Source organism: Malaya genurostris, chromosome 2, assembly GCF_030247185.1.
Source record: "Malaya genurostris strain Urasoe2022 chromosome 2, Malgen_1.1, whole genome shotgun sequence".
Classification (NCBI taxonomy): domain Eukaryota; kingdom Metazoa; phylum Arthropoda; class Insecta; order Diptera; family Culicidae; genus Malaya; species Malaya genurostris.
In genome coordinates, this window is record NC_080571.1 from 69613867 (window position 1) to 69629865 (window position 15999).

General features: G+C 37.8%; 1 protein-coding gene across 3 annotated transcripts; it reads left to right on the plus strand.

Annotated features, from left to right (window-relative positions):
• Positions 1–722: 722 nt before the first annotated feature.
• LOC131428506 (phosphatidylserine decarboxylase proenzyme, mitochondrial) lies at positions 723–13232 on the plus strand. Of its 3 annotated transcripts, none has more exons than XM_058592496.1 (7): positions 723–916; positions 10193–10601; positions 10669–10826; positions 11456–11597; positions 11659–11983; positions 12346–12556; positions 12616–13232. In XM_058592496.1, exons 1-7 carry the CDS (start codon positions 885–887, stop codon positions 12731–12733), a joined length of 1395 nt encoding a protein of 464 aa, XP_058448479.1. In that variant the 5' UTR covers positions 723–884; the 3' UTR covers positions 12734–13232. The 3 variants fall into 3 exon arrangements, with proteins under 3 accessions (XP_058448479.1, XP_058448480.1, XP_058448477.1); XM_058592497.1 differs by lacking the exon at positions 723–916 and having other exon boundaries at positions 10002–10371; positions 10459–10601; XM_058592494.1 differs by lacking the exon at positions 723–916 and having other exon boundaries at positions 10002–10601.
• The last annotated feature ends 2767 nt before the right edge of the window (positions 13233–15999 follow it).

The following is a 15999-nucleotide window of genomic DNA, read 5'->3' on the forward strand; positions in this document are numbered from 1 at the left end:
GAAAACGAAAACATGCCTACACGCATATTTACGTCCACCATGACGAATGGTCCGGTTAACTGCCGAAAGGCCGCTCGCAAGAGCAAAGGATTTATTTTACAAATAAGCTTTAATAATTATCTTCTATGGGAAATTTATTTGTCGTCTTTTTATCACCATTCTAAAAAAGTCAATTATTTTAAATGCAACGTTACTAAATATATTGCACTTGAACTTGACATTATAGGAACTAATAACTTAAGCATTGAGCACAAACTGAACGCCATACCGAGCAACTCATCGGATTAAGGTCGGGCTGGATAGCAACTACAGATCCTTCGCCCTGAACGCCAGATGTTCCTGCAACCACTTCTGGATGCAGTTCGAGGTGTGACACGTACCTCCAACTAGTTGAAATGAGTTAGTAGCTTTTTCGTTTCTGGAAACAATAATGTTCAATGTCTATTTATTGTTTTATTGTTCATTTAACAGTGAAATTCATGGTTGAAATATTAAGAAGTTGAGAACTCTATTATATAATTTCACTTCACAACATGCAAGATAAATCATCATAAAATTCTATGTGTGATTTGCCGGTTTTAGTCCTTATGATACCTGATTTTTTCAGTGTCTGCAACAAAAAAGGAAACGTCGCACGCACGCAGCCAATAAGCTCCCACTTTTGTTATGCATGGTTTCGCTGCTCCTCTGCTTAATCATATGGTTAACGTCATTTTGTACGTTTCAAGTTTGCGTTGGCTTTTGTTTTGTTCCATACTGGTTGGAATTTTTGGCCTGCTGTGCAGTCTATCAAATACTTTTGTAGTGTTCGCTTGTTCGGATGTGGCTTTTATGCTACTAGAACAATTCCTGCAAAGTTTCGAAAGTGTTTTACCGAAAAAAAGATGGCAGTTTACTTGATACCAAAAAACCGATTGTGAGTATAGTCATTGATTTTTCATTTGAACCAGAAAATAACGCGACTGCTATTGAAAAGCGTTTTTTTTAATACCGATTGGGTTATAAGGTTATTACTTAACACGAGCTTTGTGGAACAATACGGTAGTTTCCTTTCTTTGCACAGACAACATCAATTGTTTTGTTTTCTTGGACTTCCTCAATTGAAGTTTATTTGGAGTAACATGTGTCGATTATTCAATCAAAAATGATGCTTTGTTCAAATTGGATTTTCATAAAAAATATAAATTGCTTAGTTCGGCTTATCAAGAATAGTTTTTTTCCGCTCTGATTATTCATATTTTATGGGAGAAATATTTTCCGCTATCTGGACATAAAAAACATTCATACGAAACATGGCAAACACGTAGCGAATTGAGCGTAACACTCAGTTTTACGACTTGTTTCTATTGCTAGTGGATAGCTTCGTTGGTAGTATCATAACTTTTCCCTATTTCTTTTCACGATTCATTTAACAATAAACACTAATCCATGTTCCGCGTACCTTTTGATTTAATCAGAAAGTAAATTACATAAAAAACATCGAATGGTAATAATCCTACAAGCATAACCGATCGTTAATTATAATTCGAGGAGGAGCACAACGAATTCAGTTATTAAGCATTAAAAAACTGTTCGGTTATCTTTGGTAGCGTTATAAATCGCGTTTCCATCGAAACATATTAATTATCTCGTAAGTTTCTGGCTCTGTGTACATAATTTTTAGCAACGAACATTTACTCTAAGTTTATTCACCAGTCCTAAGTTGCATCAAAAGTGGTTTTGTCAATGCTTGGGGCTGGTGAAGCAAAGAACAGTCTCTTACAAACCAGCTGTCGTTTGTTCGAGCCTCGATTTGGGAGTATCCTTAATGCCGATACGATCGTACGAGTGATCATGCAATTGTCGTGTGAACTAGGAATTCGTTGCAAAGTGACTGTTAAAATAACGACTTATCCATTAAGTGTGTGTTTTGTGCAAACAGATCAGTAGCCTTGCTCTAATTAATTTTCATTATCAAGTACAAACTGGAGTCATCCACCTTACGGCTCATCAACTAACAAAGTCCCAGCAACTCAAACACAGACAGTCTGGCTTTCGTTTTGATCTTGCTGTCATGCCAAAATAGGTAATATAGACAAACAGACGTGACACATGTTGATCATCTACTGAATGGAATAACTACTTTTGTCAATCTGAGTCGGAAAACTCAACACATTTTTCGAATTTACGTGCCTTTCAATTTAGGTCATTTTTTAATAAATCACGGATCTACGTGAAATCAATCCGTTTAGTAGGATGATAAAATAGTCACCGTCGCAGTTCAGTTCTGCGAAAAAATCATGCGATTATTAAGGCGGAGCTTCTCAGTTCCACATGTAGCATCATCGTTGCTGAATTGTATGTAGTTTCTCTCACTATAATTTGCTGTCAAGGTTGTATTCATTGAGTCGAATCTGCACCGCAGAGGTGCAGGTAGTGAGGAACTACGGGGCAAGTGGAGATAGTTTCACTGATAAAGTTAGGTTCAAATGATGCAAAACAAAATTTTTATCAACTTATTTATTATTTGTTGACTTCGATTGACTTGGGGCTGTTGAACAGGACCATTGCATGGTTGGTGCTACCATCCTACTCTCACTAAGAATTCTGCCAGGTCGGGGCTCGAGCATACGACGACTGGCTTGTGAGATCAACGCGTTGAAGGTGAACATAAACAGACCCTAAAAGATCAAACCGGAATTGAACAATCCAATCAGCGTGGTCACCACGAGATAGCGTTATGGTGATTGTTTTGACATATCCCATGTATTTAGAAAATTTTTTGACGAATTTTTCAATTTACTTGAGTTTGAAAGAATGCATATGGCAAATCTTACAAATATTGGTAAGAAAAACGATTATTCACTTGTTGTCATCAAACATATGATTTCAAATTGTCCTATACTCTTGACAATCTCGGATGAAATTTGAAATTTTCAGCTCACATACAGATTTGATTCAGATGATAAAACATAAGGAAATAGACTAGTCATAAAACTTTTGATCATAATTTATCAATTAATCTCAAAATCCAACCCAAAAAAACAAAGAATATCCCAGATATGAAAACAGTACCCAACCTCACTTCTTCGAATTTGGTATTTCATGTAACGATTTCCCCATAAATATCAATCGAACATACCACGGAAAGTTACTGAATCATTAATGATCGATTTTTTTACCAAATTTTCACACGTTTTTGTATGTTAGTATTCGATTCATAAGAAAAAAATAAAAACCCTGCATTTTGTGCGAATCTTCAAGCAAAATTTGAAAATTATTACCATTGCTTAGTTCAAAGCTCGCCATTCGGGCAGCGCAGCGATCGCAAAAGAGTTGGTTTGATTCTTCAATTGGCCACTAACAGTCGAAAATAATTACAGGGTTGTGTGCGAGACACGATCGATCACGGTGACATTAAAATGAACAAGCAACCTTTTCTACGGCATTACCAAATCGCACCGAGTGCATGTCGATTCAGGGTTGGCACATTTAATTCTGTAATTCTCAGGAGAAAAATCTGTAAATCTGTATCGAGGGAATAAAAATCTGTACATCAAAATGATACGAAATTGAAGCTCTACGAAAAAGAAAGGTATTTAGAACACGAATTTATAGAAATTAAAACTTTTCTTCGTCTGATTTTTATAATGGTGTAGTAGAAAATACTTTGGAAGTGATTTTTGAATTGAAACGTTTCGGAATAATTTGAAGAAAAATATTAAAAAACCAATCAGAAAATGACGTTTTCTTTTTGTATATATTCACATTAGTATGTAAGTAAGTGATTACGAATCTTTCCTTTTTAATAACCCTTTCATTATGACTGAAGCCGGTATCCATCCCTTGCCAGAAGCATATTATAATTGCAAAAAAATACAGTAGTGTTCAAGATATTCACTCTTATTAGATTTTTATTCCTTTTTAAAACTTCCACAAATTTTGACATTGATTGTAGTTCTGTGATAGCGATTTTCCTACACACACATAGAAAATTGAAGACAAACACGAGAAAAGGTCCTAAGTGCAAATGACAGTTTCTCTTTGTTTACTTTCTCTTTCGAGTATTATGGTCCAATCAGTAGTCCTTCCATCTAACACTTCATATAGGATAATATAAAAAAAACCACCAACTTTCGATATGAACTGTAGAATTAGTTGGAAATTACTGAAATTTGCGGTAACAATTGAAAGAGAAAGTAAACCAAGAGAAACTGTCATTTGCACTTGGGACCTTTTCTAATGTTCTTCGAGAATTGTTGCCGCTCGTGCGAAGCGAACGGTACATAAAATAAATACGTAGAAGGTCCATTTGCTGATGCACACCAGCAAGCTTCTCTAGCGAAACCAACCCTACAGATTCATTCGTAGATGTACGGACTTCTGTCTTTTCTACGGATTTACGAATCAGCCTCCTAAAATCTTCGGATTTTTCATTGTTTCTCCAGGAATCTCCAGATTTTGAATATTTTTATCAGACTTGAATATTTTTGTGTCGTATAAGGACCGCTATAGATTGTGATATAATGGATTGCTTTGTTTTTACACTTCTGATCGAACTCCTGCTCGATTATAGGAAACCAGAGCATTATGAAAAACGACGTGCTAAAAATGTTAAAATAAAGCGCTTTTCACACTAGGCCGTGACGTATCCGAAACTGGACCGCAACGTGCCGGGTTTTATTAGTAAAATATTCTCATCATACCGTGCACTTTCCGTGTCGCTGCCGTTGCTATTCGTAACATACACAATCGTTGCATTTGATATTTTTCTGTTTCTCACGAAAATGGCACATTTTTTCCAACGAACAATTGGCCGTAATTGCAATTGCTCTGAATGACGAAGATAATCAGCAGTTTAAAAACAAAAAAAAAAAAGATTTGGATGCATGAACTTTGGCGAAAAGAGCAGTTGAGGGTAAATGACGAGATCAAGAAATATTTCCGAATGTCAGAAGCCTGTTTCAACTCGCTGTTGAGTAATATTCATCCGTGTCTTAAGCATAACACTACATTCCGATTAGCAGTGATTCCTCGAGAAAGGCTGGCAGTTTGTTTAAGATATTTTCATTTATTTGTTAACAATATTTACCGAAAAATCAATCGACGATGCAATGCCGAAACCAACAGAAGATATGTGGAAGAAGATTGCTAACGATTTTTGTGGAATTATCCGCTGTGTTTTGGAGCCTTGGATGGAAAGCATGTGACAATTCAAGTACCTGCCAATAGTAACTTTGAGTCAACGCATGCTTTGACCGTGCTTCGGATGTGTGTCGATACAGACACGGATACGACACGGTCTAGTGAGAATATTCACATGGAGCTGGATTAAAGAAATTTGAAGCGTAACCCGGACGGGATCCGGTCCAGTCCCGTCCCGGATACGCCATGGTCTGGTGTGAATAGCGCTTAAAACTTATTATACCCAGAGTCGCCCAAATAACTTTTGAGATATTTGTTTTAGCAACCTGGGGTCGCTCTAGATCGGACTAAAATCCCATAGTCTCGCTCCGAAAATTTTCTCGGGTCGCATGCGAGTTTGGTTATATTTTATTTTTTATGAGTTGTTTAGGGCGCGTACCACGTGTTCGTTTCACTTGGAGTCAAAGTCACTCGGGAGGAGGAGATTCTACCGCAGGAATGGATGTATGGAGTGGTATGTCCCGTCTACCGCCACTACGGATCACATATTCGCGATAAGACAAGTACTCCAGAAGTGTCGTGAATACAACATACCCACGCATCACCTATTCATTGACTTCAAAGCGGCATACGACACAATCGATCGAGAACAGCTATGGCAGATAATGCACGAATACGGTTTCCCGGATAAACTGACGCGATTGGTCAAAGCAACGATGGATAGAGTCATGTGCTACGTTCGAGTATCTGGGACGCTCTCGAGTCCCTTCGAATCTCGGAGAGGGCTAATTCAAGGTGATGGACTCTCTTGTATCTTGTTCAATATTGCCTTGGAAGGTGTGATTCGAAGAGCGAGGATCGACACGAGTGGCACGATCTTCCGAAAGTCCGTACAACTTTTTGGCTTCGCTGACGATATTGATATTGTAACACGTAACCTTGAGAATATGACGAAAACCTACATCGGACTGAAAGCTGAAGCTAGGCGTATCGGACTGGCCATAAATGCGTCGAAAACAAAATACATGAGAGGAAGAGGCTCTAGAGAAGAAACACTACGCCGAATATTGATAGACGGTGACGATATCGAGGTGGTTAACGAGTTTGTGTATTTGGGCTCACTGGTGACCGCCGATAATGACACCAGCAGAGAAATTCATAGACGTATTTTGGCAGAGAATCGAACGTACTTTGGACTCAGAAAACCCCTCCGATCGAGAAAAGTACGCCACCGCACGAAATTGACCATCTACAAAACGCTCATTAGACCGGTTGTTCTCTATGGCCACGAGACCTGGACTATGTTGGCAGAGGACCATCGCGCCCTCAGTGTTTTTGAAAGAAAGGTGCTGAGAACCATCTATGGCGGAGTGCAGATGGAAGACGGAACGTGGAGACGGCGTATGAATCACGAATTGCAACAGCTGCTAGGAGAACCACCTATCGTACGGACAGCTGAAATCGGACGTCTACGATGGGCTGGGCATGTCATAAGGATGTCGGACGACAGCCCAGTGAAAATGGTTCTTGAATCTAATCCGACTGGTACAAGAAGAAGAGAAGCGCAGCGAGCAAGGTGGATCGATCAAGTGGAGGGTGATCTCAGAAGCATCCGTGCCTTGAGTGGCTGGCGACGAGTAGCCATGGACCGAGTTATGTGGAGGCGTATTCTTGATACAACAAAGGACACTCCAGGCCTATAGCTGTTAGGTAAGGTAAGTAAGTAGTCGCTCGCGTGTAGGTTAAACTTCGTATTGATAATAGACCGCATGTTTCCAAGTGTTCCCGATTAATTTAAGGTACTCAATACATTTAGTAGAAATTGTGTCCAACAAATTCAGTTTATAACCCATTGCTAACAATATGTATACAGGAGGCCGGGTATAGCGTGATGGGTAAATCGATGTCTTTCACGTAACCCACTTGGGTTCGATTCTCAGCCCCCGCACGTAGGATCAAAAGTTTTTTTTGCCTTTCTCATATAAAAAGGCTGTGCAATCACTGTGAAAATCGACTATTGAACCGAGGCCCGAGTGTCATATACCATTCGATTCAGTTCGACAAACTGAGAAATTGTATGTGTATGTGACGGATATTGTCACTCACTTTGTTCGGAAATTGCTGAAACTTATGGTCCCATACAAAGTTTCTGGATTTCATTTGGGTCAGACTTTCGGTTCCTGAATTACATGGTTTTTATCAAGTGAAGGTATTCGCCGTCCTCAACAAACCGAGCATAACTTCAAAATGCCGAATTTTCAGAGATAATGACGCTCTCTATATGCTTACAAAATATCTTCTAGACACAAAACATACTTTTGGGGAATCTCCAAAACCCAAAATTTCTAATTCTAATTCCACAATCAGGCGCGTAGCCAGAGAAAATTTTCGGGGGGGGGTTTTAGAACATGGTGATAAATCAACACATGTACAATTTATATCACAATGTTTCCCATGGGTTATAATTTTTTGTTTCGGGGGGGGTTTGAACCCCTAAAACCCCCCCCCCTGTATACGCGCCTGTCCACAATGATCAACGTTTGAACTCTTCCGATCGTGAAAGTCTTGAGTATGTTTGATGAGTCCCAAAACTGAATAGACTTTCGCTATTCGTCCACTTTCTTCTTCTTCTTCCGTAATTGAATATTTAAATAAAATAAGTGCCTAAGTCTGTGAGGAGGTATTACATTTCTTAACATTCATTATCATGCGGTTTCTGACAAACATTTGTAGGACTCTCTTAATTTTTATTTTTAGAGCACAATACTCGACACTTGTGATATATTTTAAGACTATCGGCATACATTACCCTAAATGACGACAATTCACTGGATAGATCATTCACGAACAGCATGAATAGGAGTGGTCCGTGATGGCTTCCTTGTTTTGTCTCTTGAGGAACGGAAATAATACGGATACCGAGCCTCAAAACTATTTCAATCTGTTGATTTTATTAGTTCATTGACATGCAAACATACTTTTCATACATAGGTTTCCAGTTTTAGGTTCCAGAAGTAGCAGTCACAGAGACAGGTTGAGCTTTGGAAACATATAATAGTTCCAGGAAGCCAAATCACTTTCGAGCACTAGTGCTGACTTCAGTTCATTGTCGGATAATCAATTTGTTCTCTGACTTGTAATAATGGATCCTGATTGTGTCCAAAATTACCAACTAATACCAAAAGTTCAACCGAATCTGCGCCAGCAAGAATGCTTCCGAAATACGCTTGTGTTTGTGTTTGTGTTTTTAGTTTTTAGTTGAGTGAGACCCCATTGGTAGCCCAAGTAGCACTCGTTATTACACTTCAATGACAGTAACTTATATGACACAAATTCATGGAACAAGTTGAATACTTTACAACCTGCATTATAACTGCTATGTAACCTGAAAAGCGTAAGAGGCGGAGCTTGTGCGACTTACCAAGGGTTGCCAAACAACTTCTCAGTAAAGAATATTTGGTTTGGTTCAGCCCGCACATCAGTCACAATGAAACAGAAAATATAAGTTCGTGTCAAGTTACAATTTGTTGATGTTTTTCCCATTCAACATTTACGACCAAAAATTGGCATCCGATAATGAGAGCTAAAATATAGAATTCAATATTCTTTAAACTCACTATATCTACTCCAAATCTAAGTGCTATTAGATATTTATGGTGAAGTTGATCATTATACTTATTGAAAACGTGCGCGCCTTCGATATAGTGGGTTTCAGAACATCGACATACAAAATAATATTCATATTTTTATTCTCGTAATGAAATTTACAGCTAAAAAGTCGAAATGTGTTCAGTTAGAACTTTTTTGTGATTAATATTAGTTTTTTCATATACCAAAGTTAAAACAGTTGACCAATCGCAATAATTAAAAATTGCAATTTGTTCAAATTTAATTAATATTTCATTCCCTGGTCATAATGGTAGCCATTGGCATAAGTTTTTCCATGCATACACTGCCGTGACAAAGTGTAGAAATATTCTCTCTGGTAGTGCGAATGTATCTCCCAAAACGAAACAAGTTTGCTTCGCACATGTACCGGCAAAATTTAACAGCAGATTTAACTTTAGCCAATTTTTAAACTGAAGGAATTTTCTACTTATACTACTTTGTTATTTAATATTATTGTCCGGGATAATGTACGGAAGCTTTCAACCGACACTGTAATTGTATTTCTTTGTTGCATCACAACGAATACTGTAACCGATATGAAACCATCACCTAACTTTGTCTTATAGTGTGTCAATTTTTCATTGTCACATTTTATTACGGTGACCAGTTGGCGACTAAAAACAGTCAATGCGAGCACGCCGTAAGAGTTAGATTACCGAAAAGTTACGTTGGAACTTATTGTAACTTAGTATGATGAGATGTAAATTCGTAACATTGTTTTGACTCCATTGTCACCATCACTTGTTTCGTCGTGTTTGTCATGCGACCATTATGCTGCATCTGTTTTATTTTTATTTTTTATGAACAAGTTACATGTGCTACTTGGGAAGATATCTTTTTCATCTGCTGAATCTTGTCGAAGCTATGGCATACACGCCCAGTACTAAACCTTTATGACATCTGTTAGCTCAAGCATCTTCACTTTCCAATCATCCGACTTCATTTCATGACTTCTCGACTTGAGTCGAAATATGTAACAAAACAATCGATGAAAGGTCGAATTTTTCCTAGATGACTTATTTGTACGAACGTTGAACATTAGTTCCAAATTCCTGTCGTTCCGTCAAATCACTGAATCCAACCGCTGTAAGTTGAACCTGATGAACACCTAAAGAATTTGCCCCACAGAACTCCCACACGTGCATGAACAGATATCGTTTAGCTACAGATACTGGTAGCACAGTTTATTGTCCAGCTTATCAGATGCGAGTCAGTCATTTGCCGGCAGTCATACGATGCTAGTCAACAAGTGATCTACCTACCGGTGTACGAATGCCTCCATTTATTTTGGAAGAGGTTATTGACCCGGCGCGTGTTGTAGTTCCTTTCGGCTAAGGCTAATCGTTATCATGCCTCAACTGACCGTAGCCTGGAATTGGTTTGCTTTCTCTTACCACAGATTACTGAAGGCGGCAAATTTAAAACCACTCCCCAACAAATGGTCTACCAAATGGACGGTGGTACGACGCTCGATTTCAAGCAGCAGACACCAGGAGCAAGGCTCCAATCAGCAGCACTCCAGTCATCATCATCATCATCAACAGCAGCAGCAGCAACAACAGAATCAACAGTCGAAAGGTAAATTTGTTAGAATACAGAAAAAATGGAGTTGGAAAGCGGGTGCCGGTTGGACTATATTATCCGTTTTGGATTGGTGGTTACTAGCTGCCGGCAGTTGGCTGACATGGCGAGGTGTTTTCCTTCGTTGGACCCCGCTAGGTATTTGTATGATAGCAGCCGCCCAGTGGCACCTTCACAATCGTGAACTGGACAAGAAGGGTCTGCCGAGAACGGCCGCCCCGTGGCAGGTAATTTACTATCCTTTCTTTCTGATGCATACATTCGGCATTAATTTCAATTGATTCTCTGACACAGATGAACGTGTATTGTTCGCTTCCATTGCGGCTTATGAGTAGGTGTTGGGGCTGGCTAGCCGACTGCCGAGTGCCAACGCCTGCCAGACCACTTATTTACGGCCTGTATTCGACTGCGTTCGGGGTAAACATCGAGGAAGCTGCGTCATCCGACTTCAAGTAAGTACCGAAGTACGGCGTCCGATTTCATTCGTATTCACTTCTGGTTAAACTATCTCCTCATCTCGAAGACCGCAATTCAAAATTGCAATATATTAACCGTACATTGCACGTATTATTTTGACATGTATGTTGTAGTCGTGACGATGCAGGAAATAGAAACCCCCAATTAACCGTCTCTTAGTTTATAAGTTCTACGAAAATTGTTTTCAGTACAAATTGACAAGGTAAAGTAACATTGGAAATTCATTGAATTGTTCAATAATCACAATTTTAACGCTATACCATCGCAATCCTATACTAATTGTCCAACACCTTTTTCATTTGTTTGCTGTCCGGTCATTATCTGTTCTTGTTCATTGAGGGCTGCGATTTGTTATGGCGATCACGGGATGGCCTGTTCTACTATTACTACACAATTCACTAAATTGTTTAAAGAAAAACTATTAATGTATTCATCTCGCACTGATAATGGAATCTACATCATTGCTAACTGAACTACTACCGCTATTTCACGTGCAATCTGTTCTGCTTATTAAACTTCAGTCGACATTTGATCTGTTCGATTTGTTTTCTTACGACAAAAAACTTACAGCTACTTACTATACGAATCACTTTCCGTTTTTCAGAAACTATCGTAGTTTGGCCGAATTTTTCACACGATCGTTAAGGAGTGATGTTCGCTATATTGATCCTCAGAGCTGCATCGTTTCACCCTGCGACGGACGGGTGCTGCATTTTGGTTCCGCAACCGATTGTCAAATCGAACAGGTATTACTGGCTTAGTGGCATTTGAAAAGTCCTATAACTATCAAAACAATCTCACCCTTAGGTGAAAGGTATCTCCTACAGTCTGGAAGAATTCCTCGGACCACCGACGTGGTGCGGAAAGGAGAGCCCCAGCTTGATCGATAAGCTCAAGAAAAAATCACCCGACCATGTGCTGTATCAGTGCATCATCTACTTAGCTCCCGGTGACTACCATCGGTTCCATTCTCCCACCTCCTGGAAACCAGAACTGAGACGACACTTTTCCGGAGAGCTGCTCTCGGTCAGTCCTAAGGTTGCTCAGTGGATGCCGGGGCTTTTCTGCATTAACGAACGGGCCCTGTATATTGGCAAATGGAAACACGGATTCTTTAGTTTCACCGCTGTCGGTAAGTACGTCACCGCGTCACCCATTCATAAACACATTCCGGATCTAGCGTCTTCGAGAACATCATGCGAGTTCATTATCACTGGTGCTGTAATAGGGTTACAAATCATTTGCTCCCATGCATGTGCTAATCACCTCAGACTCCAATCTTTATGCGGGGTCTTGTGGCAGCGTACGCTACATAGATAAGAAATGAACCGGATTCTTACTGGTATACGATGTGACATTGATGACGACTGAATCATTGCACGATCATATGTTCGATTGATGCACCAGTTAGTAACAGTTGCTCGTTGCATCACGTGATTTTAATTCCTAGCAAAAGTAGAAACTGTTTCTAACGAGTTTTATTCTATCGTTTAGGCGCAACCAACGTCGGCTCGGTGCAGATCTACATGGATCAGAAACTTAAAACTAACAAATGGGTCGGCTTGGAAATCGGATCTCATCGCTGTACAGAATATGATGAATTGTCGTTGCCGAATGATACGTTCCTGAACAAAGGTGAACTGCTTGGTCAATTTAATATGGGTAGTACCGTCGTGTTAATCTTCGAAGCTCCACGAGATTTCAAGTGAGACATTCGTTTTATTTTGCAAAAGATTTATGTTCATGAAAAACAAATTTCAACAGATTCAACCTCCAACCTGGCCAAGTCGTCAAACTAGGGCAGCGTTTGGGATGCACCGGTGAAAACGACGATGAAAGTGAAGATCAACAGAGAGTTCGAAAACTGATCGAATCATTATGAGCAATGGTTTTGGTACGAGTGTGGGCACACCGTCGAGAGCTGATCGAATATTTTTGAGCAGTCGTGTTGCGCAAAACGACTACTGACAGAAAACAAGCAGTTTTATTAGTCCACAGCTAGAATATTTGTGATATTTTACAGACACAGGATACTGATTCCCAAGTAAAAATCTAGATAGGTAGAATGAACAAATTGAGCTATTCAAGTACTGTTTGACAACATTCAACAGGTTCGTAAAGTTCGTAGTACATATTGTACGTGTATTCACCAGAGTATAAACAGTAATAGATTTCCCACATAGCTTTATCTAGTGCTAAAAAGTGCCATCTAGTTCGTCGAAATGCGTCGTTGCTTCTGGCAGGTTTCGAATTGTGCATAGTAAACATTATTTCGACATCGTGCAGATTAGACTATTTCATATAGTGACTATTATCATTAGAGTTTGAACACATAGTAAACATATATAGAGAGATTATATGAATAAATAATTTTCATACTACTTTGTTCTTGTAGTTCATTTCAAATATTATTTGAGAACAAATTTCCTTGGTTTCGGTCCTGAGAGCAAATTCAGCAGCTAGAAGTTATATATGGAAGATCTAAAATAGAATTGAAACTGGAACAAACACATCTCCAGCAAACCGTTTTTATTTATTCGAACAGTTCTACTGTCAAATTAAAAACTGGTATACGCTGCCGTTCTATTTTTTGTATTTTTGAAACACGAGTAAAACGCTGCCCTAAGCTTGATGATACCCACGTAACGAATGTAACTTATTGAAATTTCGAAGTGTTCTACATTTGCTTTAGAATTGTTATTTAAGTTAAACTTGTACAGGAAGATTTTCAAACATATTCAAATCGGATGTGCAACTTAAGTGTAACAATACTAAAGAAAAAAACACTGTGCAGCAAATCACCAACTTGTGCATGTTGCGCTAGCAGTTATACAAGTTTTGAAAAAAATTCCACATGGTCATGTAAAAAGGAAGTACAGCAATTCCAGGAATGAGTAGACGAAAAAGTGACAAAATCAGATTTGACCTTCTCCGATTTGAATGAAACTTTGCACATGGTTTTAGTATGGCAAACCATAAGTTTTGAACCGATGCACAGTGGTTCGAATCAATAAAAACGTGGACATAAATCAGTAGCTGCCAAACCGTTCTTTTAATGCATATAGTTGCTTTGAAGAAATTATATACAAATATATACCGCGTAATTTGATCCTATCATTAATTGTTCATGGCCTACTTTGACAAAAAATGTAACCATAACTTTTTTTATGAAGAGATAGAAATTTTTTTTCTTCTGCAAAGTTTTAGAACTATTAAAAATAATTTACTTTGTCAAATATACCAAAAGTCTAGGTCGCACCGTTTCGGATATACAAAGCGTTTTTATGGCAACCCTCTTAAAATCAGTTTTTTATTCATAAATTGTTTCGAGTTATTTTGTTATGCATACTTTGTTTGGAATAATTGTAGAATTTATAAAATCGCATATTTTTGTTGAAGATAGTGCATAGGTTTGTTCTTTCCTGGCAAAGTTATGCAATATTTTACCTTTTTTTACCTAGGATAAAACCTTGCACCGAAGCGAAATATGCAACTTTATGCAGCTGATTTTTACAAAATTTGTAGGAAAAGATGTGCCCAATATCATAAAAAAAATCTAAGTGGAACTCGGTGGAACTTTTTTTTAGGTCTTTTCAAAGTTAGTTTTAATTACTGAATTATGGCAACCCCCTTAAAACTAGTTTTCTAGTCATAAATTGTTTCGAGTTATTTTTTTATGCATACTTCGTTTGGAATAATTATAGAAAATATAGAATTTCATAATTTTGTAGAAGCTAATGCATAAGTTTATTCTTTTCTGGAAAATTTATGCATAATTTTACTTTTTACCTAGGAAACCTTGTGCCGAAGCGAAGTATGCAACTTAATGCAGCAAACTTTTATAATACTTATAGGAGAACATGTACCTTATCCAATTTATTTTCCAATGAGAATATCTTGAGTACTCTTCGTGTGACTCATTTTCACTATGGCCATGCTGAAACCATGAATGGTTAAGAAACAGAGGGCGCCACGCGTCTGCTATTTATGTAACTCACTTTTGCAGTGAGCGTCGCCCGATCAACATCTCGTCTTAAAAATCGTGTTGCTTCGCGATAACTCAATTTATTTACACGTTTAAACATGAAATCTCTTCGTAAAGGTTTTTATTTTAACAATACTTTATCATATTTTGTCTAGAAAACATTTTTCCATTTTTTAAATATGTGTTGAAGTTTTAATAATTTTTCGGATTTTCAATAATTAAAACTAAATTTGAAAAGGCCTAAAATTGCATCTATTTCCACTTAGATTCATTCTAATATTGACAATTGTAAAAAAAAACAAAATAAAAATCGCAACAATTTTGAACTTGTTTATGCGTGTTTACGCGCGTCCAGACTGATAGTCGGAAATAGGATAGAAATATCTTTCATATATTTGCATACGTGCATAGCATGTATAGTAATAATCCATGGGTTATTTCACACAAAGCCTTTTTTCAACAGCCTGTAAAATATAACAAAGATACAAAAATTCGTCCAAGGCATGAATGTACGGTTTTTTCTTAGATTTCAAATAAGCGATTCCATAAAACAACCTTTATAGTTTATTGAATGAAAAAAGTTAAAATTTAATAATAAATAAAAAAAAAATCCAAACTTGGGCACGAGGAAAAACAGCCGTGAAAAAACGATGACAGATGTTTTTTGTAGACTTCTAGTAGCGTCTGACCCACTGATTTCGAATATTTATTACAAACCTATCAAAACTGGAAAGAAATTGTCACTGGAAGCAATTGATATGTTAGAACTTACAAGAGAACAAGAAATTAGCGATACGGATACGATACGATACGATACGATCGGTACAAGGTTTTCTAGGTAAGAAGTAAAATCATGCATAAATTTTCTAGAAAAGAATAAACTTATGCATTAGCTTCTACAAAATTATGAAATTTTATATTTTCTACAATTATTCCAAACGAAGTATGCATAAAAAAATAACTTGAAACAAGTTATGACTAAAAAACTAGTTTTAAGGGGGTTGCCATAATTCAGTAATTAAAACTAACTTTGAAAAGATCTAAAAAAAAGTTCCACCGAGTTCCACTTAGATTTTTTTTATGATATTGGGCACATCTTTTCCTACAAATTTTGTAAAAATCAGCTGCATAAAGTTGCATATTTCGCTTCGGTGCAAGGTTTC

Excerpts from the sequence above, each read along its gene's own strand:
- LOC131428506 (XM_058592494.1), top strand. The coding sequence starts at position 10,143 with ATGCCTCAACTGACCGTAGCCTGGAATTGGTTTGCTTTCTCTTACCAC. Across the intron at positions 10,602-10,668 it reads GAACGGCCGCCCCGTGGCAG|ATGAACGTGTATTGTTCGCT; the intron begins GTAATTTACTAT and ends TCTCTGACACAG. Across the intron at positions 11,598-11,658 it reads CCGATTGTCAAATCGAACAG|GTGAAAGGTATCTCCTACAG; the intron begins GTATTACTGGCT and ends TCTCACCCTTAG.